The 12,192-nt window shown below is 35.3% G+C and overlaps 2 protein-coding genes across 7 annotated transcripts in view; both read right to left on the bottom strand.

Annotated features, from left to right (window-relative positions):
• The window catches only part of susd2 (sushi domain containing 2), a 46,374-nt gene extending 45,044 nt beyond the window's left edge, over positions 1 to 1,330 (bottom strand). For 3 of the 4 annotated variants that reach the window (XM_052110870.1, XM_052110859.1, XM_052110880.1), the window contains exons 1-2: positions 1,012 to 1,330; positions 642 to 871 (exon numbers count right to left, since the gene is read on the bottom strand). In XM_052110870.1, coding sequence (XP_051966830.1) covers positions 642 to 871; positions 1,012 to 1,311 — 530 coding nt within the window. In that variant the 5' untranslated portion in view covers positions 1,312 to 1,330. The remainder of the gene's footprint in view (positions 1 to 641; positions 872 to 1,011) is intronic. The other variant, XM_052110887.1, reaches the window with a different exon arrangement.
• An 8,880-nt stretch (positions 1,331 to 10,210) lies between these two features.
• The window catches only part of LOC127632355 (metal cation symporter ZIP14), a 44,609-nt gene continuing 42,627 nt past the window's right edge, over positions 10,211 to 12,192 (bottom strand). For all 3 annotated transcript variants that reach the window (XM_052110905.1, XM_052110899.1, XM_052110913.1), the window contains exon 9: positions 10,211 to 12,037. In XM_052110905.1, coding sequence (XP_051966865.1) covers positions 11,885 to 12,037 — 153 coding nt within the window. In that variant the 3' untranslated portion in view covers positions 10,211 to 11,884. The remainder of the gene's footprint in view (positions 12,038 to 12,192) is intronic.

The following is a 12,192-nucleotide window of genomic DNA, read 5'->3' as shown; positions in this document are numbered from 1 at the left end:
AACTCGAGGAACCTGACTAACCTTCTAAGGGACTGATGTAGATGTCCTAGATCATTTTGTCAAAGAGAAATAATGTTTCCCATCACCATAATGTGAAGAAATCAAAATTATAATTTTGATCCTTGGTCTGCAAATATCGATACAATATCACAAGGAAAAATATCACGATATATAGAGATTTATATATTTTTCCCACCTCTACTTCAAAAGCGATTTAATAGGCGTTGGTGAAAAACAGATCAATATTCAAGCCCTTTTTTGCTCTAAATTCTCCTCCCTCACCAGTAGGTGGCGATATGCAATAAAAATGTGAATCGCCTAAAACAAAAGAAAAATGTGAAATCTGTTTATCACCCACACCTATCATATCACTTCTGAAAACATGGATTAAACCACTGGAGACATATGGATAGCTTTTATGCATTCACTTTTCACTTGCATTATATGGACCTACAGAGCAGAGATATACTACTAAACATTTTCATTTTTTAGTGAACTATCCCTTTAAGAACATCAACAAGTTGACACATGGACAGTATAAGAGTTCCTTGTTTGAAACTTTTGTGTATCCATAGCTTATTTCAGTTTATGACCATTTAAATGTGTGCGCTTCAGGGAATATTAACAGTTTTGTGTCTTACCTACAAGTGAGGTTAATGTTTTGCTCAAATGTGACGTTAAGAATTTTAAAGTCAGTTCCTCCCAGTAAAGATCCGGAGTGTGGTTCAATGTCAAGGCAAAACTGTTTATAATCTGCGCAGCATTCCTCCAGAGATTCACATGCTGCATGACAGGAGCATGTGTTAAACTTCTCACCGCAGCTCCTGGCACATGACTGCGCTGAGACAAGGAGAAAGAACACATTGCTGCACTGAAAGAACACATATTGCTGTTAATGAATAAACATTGTAGTTAATAATATCAGGCATACACAAAAACATCTATACAGAGGGTTTCTTCTATGCCAAATAAGATATACAACATTTGAATACTGATTACTTAAAAACTTACCAGCAGTCCTGGATATAAGCTGAAGCAACAGCACTGTGAAAATAAAGAGTGGGATTTTGTCCTTAGATTTGCACAACATTGTATCTGGCTGGAATGAATTGAGCTGTTTTTAATAGCAACTTCTGGCGTGGTATGCAACAACAGGCAAACGTGCGGTTCACAGTCATGACATTGTGACAAAGGTCTATCTCTCACTCTCTCTCTCTCTCTCTCTCTCTCTCTCTCTCTCTCTCTCTCTTTCACAATTAAGCGCTGCAGCTTGCCAGCCAGGGGCAATAAATTAAACTCCTGGCACATCATTTATGCATATTATACATTTCTCCAAATCATCTCTGTGCAAATGATTATCATTGCAGGTGCAAGAGCTGTAAAGGTTTAAACTTGTCCTCACGTAACTTTCGGATTTGGGACACACGCATACACGCACAACAGTTGGGTGAGCGAGAAAATAAATCAAAGCTTCACAATTAAAGTCCTTATCGTAAGTAAATAAACAAACAAATAAAATTATACATTTTATTACAATGTATTTATTTAATATTATAAATTAAAATCGAACACTTTTTATTTTGGCTAAAGAATAATAATAAGGGCCAAGCAATAATAAAAAAAATAAAGCCATCTCGAGATTAAAGTCATTATAATGCGAGATTAAACTCGTTAAATTTCGAGAAAAAAGTCGAAATACAATCTTGAGAATAAACTCATTAAATATCGAGAATAAAGTCGTTGTGTTTCGAGAAAAAACTCGTTAAGTTTAATCTCGCATTATAATGACTTTATTCTCGATATTTAATGAGTTTATTCTCAAGATTGTATTTCGACTTTTTTCTCGAAATTTAACGAGTTTAATCTCGCATTATAATGACTTTAATCTCGAGATGGTTTTATTTTTTTTTATTATTGCTTGGCCCTAATCCTCTTCCGTAATAACGCAAACAGCTCACGTTTGCAGAAAGTAAATTCGGAATAACGATTCATATCATCATGTCAAATGAATATCTTGAAACCATGATTCATGGTGTGATAAAACAAAAAATCCCCTCACTGTTGTGGGTAAAAGAAAGACTTCAGGTAATAAAGTCTTGGACGAGTCTTCAAATGACTGAACTCTGACGTAAATACACAAAGTGAAATGTTCTAATAACTTCACAGAGGATAGACGGACTTACTACAGATGAGATTATTACAGTATCGTCAATTATATATATGTACAGTAATCAATTATTTTAGAAAATAAATCACTAAAATTCACCAAAATTATATTTTCTCATTTTAAAGGTTGTAGTACATTTTCAGAGTATATACAGATGTACGATGTTTTCTACAATAAAGACAAAGTCATCCACCAGCTTTTTGTAATCTGAGACTTCTCCATTTTCAATGCAACATCCAGTTGAAGTTTCACCTGTAAATTGAATGCAAGGAAACTGTTTGTATGAGTATTTCTCCAACTGGATGTGTTTTCAGATATTTCATTTTATATGAAGTGAGATAAGACCTGATATAAAAGTAATTGTAATGTTGCGACAGGCTGAATACTGGAACAGAAGATGCAGAGTGAACCCAAGTGCAGTATTTATTAACAACGTGAAATCCAAAATGAAACAAACATAAACAACTTCACAATGTTACACCAAAACAATACTCGACAAAAGACAATGTCAAACATTAGGGCTTAAATACATGGACATGGATGACAAGTGACAGAGACAACCAATCACGAGACTAAACTAATGAACATGAAAACAAAGCAATGAAACAAGAACAATGATAAAACAGATCTGATTACAAGACTCATAAACATAGACCAATGAAGAGACGGGACTAATAAACATGGTGGAAAAAGAGGGTCACATGACAAGGAACAAATAAGAACAAAACACGTAAAACATGGCAGGAACTGGAAATCACATGACAAGAAAGAGGAAACAGGAACAAGGAACTACGCAGGAGACAGGGCATTGTTAGGGGTATAATAGTTATGATCCGGACCAGATATGGAGAAAGAAAACCAGGAGTAGAGAAATTCAATTAAAGAATCAAAATTGACTGAAGAATAGTTTGCAGTGAAATTGGTAGAGCCAGCGGCAAAGTCTCACGAGGAGATCGAAAGCTAACTCGTACATTACACAAACTCTTACATCAATTATACCATTTGCAAGGAGTACATTCTATTATTTCACTCCTGATTGGCTAAAAGAACATAAAGTCACAACATATAGATTGCTATGCCCTATCAACATTAATCAGCGCAATTGTCGTCCTGGATCGAGATTTACATCTGAAGTGACCTTGCAGATGGTCTCAGGGCGTCTTCTAGTCTGCCTGCTGTTGATTCCTAGGTTCAAAACCTGGGTAGAAGGTCAAACGCACACACAAAACACTGACGAACAACAGTTCTTCTCTGGGCACAGGAGAGCCAGAGCACACATTATCAGGTCATTTAAGCCAAAACAAGAGAGATAAAATTTTCACTCCTCGGGCAGAGGAGAGGGTTGAAATAACATACATTTCTTCCCTAAAGAAATAATAATAGAAAATCACACTTCTACTATTCAGGTAATATTGCATAGGATTTTAACCCATATAATTAATCATAGAAAAGTAACGATCAAACACAGAACATATGTTTAACATTCTCCCTGCCCCCTCTCATCACAGCTAAGCTTATCCCCAAAGGACCTTCAGACTACGGGCAGGACAGAGAGAGAGACTCTGGAATGTTCCTTAAAAGACACTAGTTAACATTCCAACACACATATGATTCAAAGTATATTTCAGTTATGCATAAGAAAATAGAATTGATTATGTGATCATGCATATAGTTAATTCATCACTTTATTAAAGAAGTTAAGCAACAGAATATAGATAGATATTGATATAAAAGGATATATATATGTATTGATATATCTGAAGAGACAAGGGATTTTTGACCCTCACCCTTCAGCATGGAGCAGGAGACCAGGGCGGAGCTGGTGGTGGGTTTGGTGGTGGCTCCAAGAAGGGAGCAGGTTCCGGCAGTTTGGGGGTGATCACAGGGCAGGGACAGGAGGCCTGGGAGGAAGCCACAGGACAGCGTCAGGAGGCCTGGGAGGCAACAACGGGGCAGAAGGGACAGAGTTCTGGGCTGCGGCTCCTGGACAGGTTTCCTGAGGGAGTGGCTCAGAGGGTGGAGCCGTGGAAGGCTCGGGCACTGGCCGTGACAGGGGAACAGTCTTAGTGGCTGTGAGCACAGACAGTGATGAGGAACGACCTCCGTGGTCATGGGCACTGGCATTGATGGGGGAACAGCCTTTGTGGCTTCGAGTACAGAAAGGGACAGGGGAACGATCTCTGTGATCGTGAACACTGGTATTGACAGGGGAACGACCTCCGTGGACATGAGCACAGGCAGTGCTTGGGAGTATGATTCCTTCTTCTCCTCTTCCACTTCTGTATGGCTGTGAGCACAGCTGTGGGAGAATCGGAAGGCAGAGCTGTGGGAAGCGCGATGAAGAAAGGCGGAGATGAGGGGGGCTCAATGAAAGAAGGCGGAGCCATGGTGGGCTCAGGGGACAGAGTCGTGGCAACATGGCAAGGCAGGGCCTCTTGACTAGGCATGGCAGATGTGGTAACATGGCATGATGTGGCAGATGGGGCAACATGGCATGATGAGGTAGGAATGGCAGACATGGCAGCATGGCATGACGAGGTAGGAATGGCAGGTGTGGCAACATGGCATGACGTGGCAGACATTGCAACATGGCATGATGAGGCTTGCAGCACTGGCTCGTGGAACGTGGCGGCCATGATGAGGAACTCTGGCGTGGCGGCCACTGTAGGAGTGCATAGTTTCTCATCAGCCACTCCTACAGTGAAATATGAACCACTCAGTTACAAGGCAAAATCAATGTATTGAGCCAGATCGAAAGTTATCCGACCACCAGGCATCATGGAGAAGACAAGCGCAAACAAGCCTGCCCGATAAAAGTACTTGAGGGCGATCTCATTAAAATCCACCTTGCTGGCCAGAGCACAGAAGTCTTCAACATATTCCTCTATGGAACTGTTTCCCTGGCATAAAGACAGTAGCTGAACAGCTGGGTTCATTTTGTGGTCAAGTATTCTGTAACGTTGAGACAGGCTGAAAACAGGAACAGACGATGACGATGAAGATTGAACCCAAGTGCAGTATTTATTAACAACGTGAAATCCAAAACAAAACAAAAAAATAAATGACTTGACTTGACTTCACAACGTTACACCAAAACAATACTTGACAAAAACAATGGCACACATGAGGGCTTAAATACATGAACATGGGTAACCACATGACAGAGACAACCAATCACGAGACAAGACAAGAAAGAGGAAACAGGAACAAGGAACTAAATTTTCAAAATAAAAGACATGAACAAAAAACATGAAGTAAAACATGACAGTAATATTACTGTGATAATTCTGGGTAACAAATAAGTAGGACTGTGGTATTTATATTTTCAAAAACTCTTTTATAATTATCCCCAAGTTGTTATGTTAATGCTATCATAAATTGTTTTCTAAACTAAGGTATATTCACTACATTTCCATTTTACAAAATTTGTAACAAATTCATAACAAATGTTCCACCAAAAAAGTTGATTGTTATTATTATATATTTTTGTATTCCTTCTGTAAGACTATTTTTAATTAATTTGTGATCTTCTTTAAAGAACGTGACAGGAAAGTCAATTTGCAGTATTTATTTTCTTTTATTTCAGTAAATAACTGAATAAGTTGGTGCTAATTAACTGGCTTTGAGTGACATTGGAGATTTTGAGAGATACAATGGTTTTAATCGATGGTTGTTTCAGTCAGGACCACTTGCATCAAGTGTATCAATTTTACATTCATTTAAAGTAATAATTGTATTGTGTGCTTCTTTTCTGTTCTCACTGCCCAGCCATTCATGGGTAGAGCAGGGAGAACAGAACTGAATTTATAGTGAAAGTCCAATCAGAGGGCAAATTAATTAAATCAGGGCAAGAAAAACATAAAGTAGCATTGGTCGCAACAGGCAGGGAGGCAGAAAACCAGATGAAAAAAGCCTTAATTCAGAGACACACAAGGAACATCCAAAACTCCCTGAACAAGTAACAGGAACAGACAGGAAGCAGATGATCTAGCAAAAAGCTAAATAACAGGCAGAGTATAAATTCATAGGGGGTAATTATACACTAGCACAATAATTATGTGGTTGAAGGTGGAAAAGCACAACTGTTTTTTATTTTTTCAAAAATAATTAATTATTGTACTCATATTATTATAAATAATCTATAACATAATCTAAAATATAATTTTGGTGAATTTTAGTGATTTCTTTTCTAAAATAATTGATTACTGTACTTATATAATTTATCATACTGTAATAATCTCACCTATAGTAAGTCCATCTATCCTCTGGGAAGTTACTACAGCCTTTAAAATGAGAAAATATAATTTTGGTGAATTTTAGTGAATATTTTTTTAAATAATTGGTCATACTGTAATAATCTCACCTGTAGTAAATCCGTCTATCCTCTGTGAAGTTATAAGAACATTCTGAATGTGAAAATGTATTTGACTTTTTTTTCATGTATAACTTGCACGTGAATTTAATGAATGAGTGGACATCTCCTATGTTTTAGTGTAGTGAGTGGAGTTTTCAGACGGTCCCTTATATCTGCGAAACCGAATGTCGAATGTCAGACTAATTTTACCGCGCTCTGTTAGCGAGATCAGTGACCTTTTAAAACCTGTCTATTGTGAGACTATGTGAACAAACTCACATCTGTACATGAACACAGCTGGTGTGAGATTAAAGCCTTGCAATTACTGTGCATATACTGGATTCTGTAATTGTAGTCCATTGTTTTCATTATTGTGACCTATTTTTGTCTTATGTCCGTTTTTGTTGTGTTGATCTTTTAACTTTTTTTTTTTTTTTTTTTACCTTGTTCGGTGTGCTTTCTTGGCCAGGTCTCCCTCAAAAAAGAGATTTAATCTCAAGGGACTTCTTGGTTAAATAATTCATTCATAAATTAAAAAAAGACTTTAAACATAAATGTTTCTACATGCATATGAAAGGAAATTAAGATATCCTTGATGGCCTTAAAATTAAAGTCAACTTTTTTGTCCCCTATAGGCAAGTCAGCCTCATCATCGCAACTAGGGATGCCTCCCTTCCCGTATTGAATCAGTTTGTCCCGTATTTAAGATGGTCAGATGGCTTCACGGTGAAATCGTTCCAGATCACCAATCTAACATTGATGTAAGTTGGAAAATGTGCCTACGGTGGGTAATGGACCGTCTGAAAAGTCCACAGAGTTTTTTCTATATAAAAGTTCAATAAGATCAAAACAAGGTACAATCATAAAGACAAGTACAGGTGAAGAAAAAATGAACAAATAAAATACAAATTATATATATATAACATATAAATGATGATATGTATATATATATATATATATATATATATATATATATATATATATATATATATATATATATATATATATACACACCATCCAAAATGTATACATTAGATAAAGAAGACCAATAATCCCAAAAAATTAAATGAATATATTTTTAACATATAAATGATGGATTTTTTTCATGGTCAGGAAAGGTATCATTTTAGCATATAAGAAAGGATATATATCCACCAATATAATTTTTATTAATAACGCATATTAACAACGCATTTATTGCTAAAATTGTGGAGGATGATGGGATCATTAACCCAACACATTTTAGCCAGTTTGCTTGTTTTGATCAATTGTTCACATTGTAATGAAATTACATAAATAATTTTTTAAGACATTTTCAAAGACTCTTCTTAGATTATGAGTTTCGTGAATTTGCGAACAACATTAAATAAAGCACAAATGTGAAAATGAAAATAAAAAAAAGGTACTTCACTAATGTGTAGTCTATTATTTAGGTCTGTCCTCAAAACAACTGAATACATTTGCATATTTGTGCTAAATATAAATATATAACTGCATATTCATGTAAATGTTTCAACAATGAACAATTTTTTACAATTAAGTAAACTGTAAATGCTATAAAATATTTATCCTTATACCAATAAATTATTTGCAACCGATACCATGCTGTCAATGCTAATCCATAAAGTTGAATCCTTAATTTTAAAATAAATATTACTGAATAATATTATGAAAACTGAGAAACCATGACCATACAAATGAATGAGAAGAAACACTTTTCTTTTTTATCAGATGAAATCATGTTTTTTCATTGCACAAAATATGAATGGAAACGTTTGGCTTAATATTTAAAAAAAGAACAAACGTTACCAGCAATCCGTTTTCACGTTGCACGGGTAATTCATATAAACACACAACACTTGAGATGCTTACAGTAATTAACATAATGCCTTCATCATAACCAGGTACACTGGCTTTCAACTTCAAACAAAAATGAGATAATCATTGATTTACTTGCATTCTCTTTTACAGCAAAACATTTCAAACAGCTTTCCTCTTATCATTTAAATATGATTTGTTTTTATGTCAAGACACATAAAACTCACAAAAAGATTCACACAATTCACACATACTCTACTCTACAAAATTGTCTTTAAATATTACAAAGGTTTAAATGAGGTACAAAGACATAAAAGTTTTAACCGTTAAATTAAGATGTTGAGACTACGTCCTTTCTTTAAGGCATAAACTCTCTTCAGAGGATGTGTGTCAAAGCACAGAAATTGGACTCCAACTGAAATAATGACTGAAAGTGAATGTAACTAAATGCACATTTAACAGACAAAGGGACAGTTCAGAAAATCTTTTTGATAGATGCACAAATACTGCTCTGAACAATAATTGCACTCAAATCTGTTAACCAAAAGTGCAAGTATTTTATTTGCAAAGATTCAGTCCATATAGAGCTATAATTACTTTCCATATAATGAACAAGATGACCTATAGGCTATTCTCTCTACAGCATATTGTGATGTCAGTCAGGATCAATGGATAAACTTTTCAGCATTAAAAGTCTAGTAGTGCAATAGCAGCTAACATTATCACTCCACCAGCCTGAATAATAAGCAATGGAAGAATAATGGAAGATTATATATGGAATTCCAGAAAAGATGGATAAAAGACTGAATCTGGTTTGATCTAATTGGATTGAATCTGGTTAAATATTGATCACATGGTCATGTTTAATATTATCACTTCATAAATAATGTCAAAGTTGTTCCTTACCCATTGAAATTGTATTCTGTTGCATAGAAAACTTAACATCTATAGACTTCAACATATGTATAACAATATTTCTAATTGACTTCTAAAATTCAAGCCATCTTTACAGACAATATATTAAAGTGACCTCTCAGACTAGATGCTGAATTAGCAAAGATCTCTTATTTAGTGTACTACACTATGTGCTTTATGTAGGAAAGGGTTTTACCAAAGGATCAGTTATAAGGAATTATGTATGGTATTACTGTAACATTACAACGCTACCATCTTTTTGCAAACATTTTGAAAAAGTTATGATAATCCAGAGTAACTATTATGTAAATTAGATAATGAGGGCACTGATGACTAACTGAAGTGGGTTTGCAGAATGATGCACTCCAAAATCCATCCACCCATCCATTTTGGTTGTCCGTTCATCGATTAAAGGGATAGTTCACACAAAAATGAAAATTCTCTCATCATTTACTCACCCTCATTGCCATCCCATATGTGCATGGCTATCTTTCTTCTGCAGAACACACACAAAGATTTTTAGAAGAACTTCTCAGCCCTTTTGGTCCTTACAATGCAAGTGAATGGTGGCCAAACCTTTGAAGCTCCAAATATCACATAAAGGCCACATAAAAGTAATCCATAAGATTCCAGTGGATAAATCCATATCTTCAGAAGCGATATAAAAAGTGTGGGTGAGAAACAGATCAATATTTGAATAATTTTTTACCATAAATCTCCACGTTCATTTTAGAAATGTGAAAGTGGAGAAAAAGGACTTAAATATTTATCTGTTTTTCACCCACATCTATCAAATCGCTTCTGAAAATATGAATTTACACACTGGAGTCTTATAGATTACTTTTATGCTGCCTTTATGTGAATTTTTGGAGTTTCAAATGTCTGGTCACCATTCACTTGCATTGTAAGGACCAAGAGATCTGTGATATTCTTCACAAATCTTCATTTGTGTTCTGCAGAAGAAAGATAGTCATACACATTTGGGTTGACAAGAAGGATAGTAATTGATGATAATTTATATTTTTGGGTGAACTATCCCTTTAATATGCAAGGTTAAAGTGTAGATATAAAAATGAGAAGAGCGGAAAGAGTTTGGTTTAATAAAAGATTGCAAGGAAGTAGAACAGATCTTTCTAGAGGAATGCCACTGATTTGGTATCTCCTTTGATAAAGAGGTAAAAACTAGACAAATACACAATCAACAATAACAAAAAATGCATGTCTTGTAGTAATCTTTTGTTTGTTTCAAACTCTCGATGTTTGGTTTTGAGACTATTTTTAAATAGTGCATGGCAAATAATGAATATAAGGATAATACATTTGTGAGCAAATACTTCTTTGTAACTAAACTAAGACCTTATAGGAATATACTGAGTACTATAGAAGTTAAGCTCAATCAACAGCATTTGTGGCATAATGTTAATTACCACAAAAAATTATTTTCTTTAACAAAAACTAAAATCAAGGTTACACAGTGAGACACTGGAAGTGAAAGAGGCCCATTTTTGGAGGGTTTAAAAGGCAAAAATTTAAAGCTTATAATTTTATAAAAGCACTTAAACTAATTCTTCTTTTAAAACTCATGTGTTATTTGACCTATAAAGTTGTTTAAATCGTAATTTTTACAGTCGTTTTAGCTCCTTTTCTTTAAAAAAAAGCTAAAATCTGGGTTACAGTGAGGCACTTACAATGAAAGCCAGTTCATAAATGTTAAAATACTCATTGTTTCAAATGTATAGCCACAAGACGTAAGCAATATGAGTTTTAACATGATTTTAGTGTGATAAAATCACTTACTAACCTTTGCTGTGTAAAGTTATAGCAATTCTGCAACTTTGTTGCCATTACGGTTTAATGTCAACAAACAAGAAAAAGAGCGGCAGGTCAAAATAAATCTTCATGTAATGAATTTAACAATACAAAGTAATCTTTCATTAATATAACCTACAGTACATAAATATTAAGTATTATAGAGTTTTGAGTGCCATCTACTGGTAACTTGTTTGTTTAGATGGGAATTTTTTCTCTCTCTTTTTTTAAATTGCAGTAAAACGAGTCAGGTTTTTGGAAATATCCCATGCACAAATACTGCGTTACACATCAGACTACTCTTCATGGAAAAGAATATGTAGAAAGCTTGTATTTAAAAGAAAAAGGCTTTTTGATTTAACGCAAAGAAAATAGAAAATTATAACTCATCACAAATGCCCAGACGTATACAATGGGGTGGTGGAAATCATAGTTTACAGGGATACAATTGTGTCCTGAATCTCCTTTTGAGAAAAGGCCTTACCAAGATGAAAGGTAGAGGTTCCATCCACATGTTCTGGGTTTTGTATCTAAAACATTTTGAAAGGTCAGTTGTTGCTTAGGTCAGTTGTTGCTTGGGTCAGTTTGTTTAGGGTTTGGTCAGAATTACCGTATATCCAGGCTTCAATCTGAGCCCAAACTAAACCCATAACTTGCCCATTTACAGTATGTCTTGACCTAGTCCAGCTGGGCAATTACAAGCCAGCATAGCTGGTTCATATTTAAGTCTGGAGGTTTGACGTTAAGCCCAGGAATTCTCAGGTTTTAGTCCAGGTACTGAGATAGTTCTTTAGGTTTGGAGTTTTAATTTAGGTCCACTGCTATCCAAGCTGTATCTGTCCTGAGTAGATGGTGAGTAAAAGCATGATGGCGAACCCTGTGAGCAGCCCTGCGTTCTGGATGGCGAAAGTGAGAAGAAAGCCACTTCCTCCAGCCTCCTCTTCCTCACGACTGACCTCGTTCATCTCTGGGAACTGCAGACATGGACAAAATGAAGAGTGATGAGATGTATGGACATGCAATAATTTCACTTTAATGATAAGCATATGGGTAATTCAATTTCACGGTTTTCATGATTATTGCACAACTAAAATTGGCCATTTGCACATTGGTTTGTGATTTATTTGTT

This window comes from Xyrauchen texanus, chromosome 3 (genome assembly GCF_025860055.1).
Source record: "Xyrauchen texanus isolate HMW12.3.18 chromosome 3, RBS_HiC_50CHRs, whole genome shotgun sequence".
NCBI classification, from domain to species: domain Eukaryota; kingdom Metazoa; phylum Chordata; class Actinopteri; order Cypriniformes; family Catostomidae; genus Xyrauchen; species Xyrauchen texanus.
Note: the sequence above shows the minus strand (reverse complement) of the source record. Positions and strands in the feature narration are given on the sequence as shown.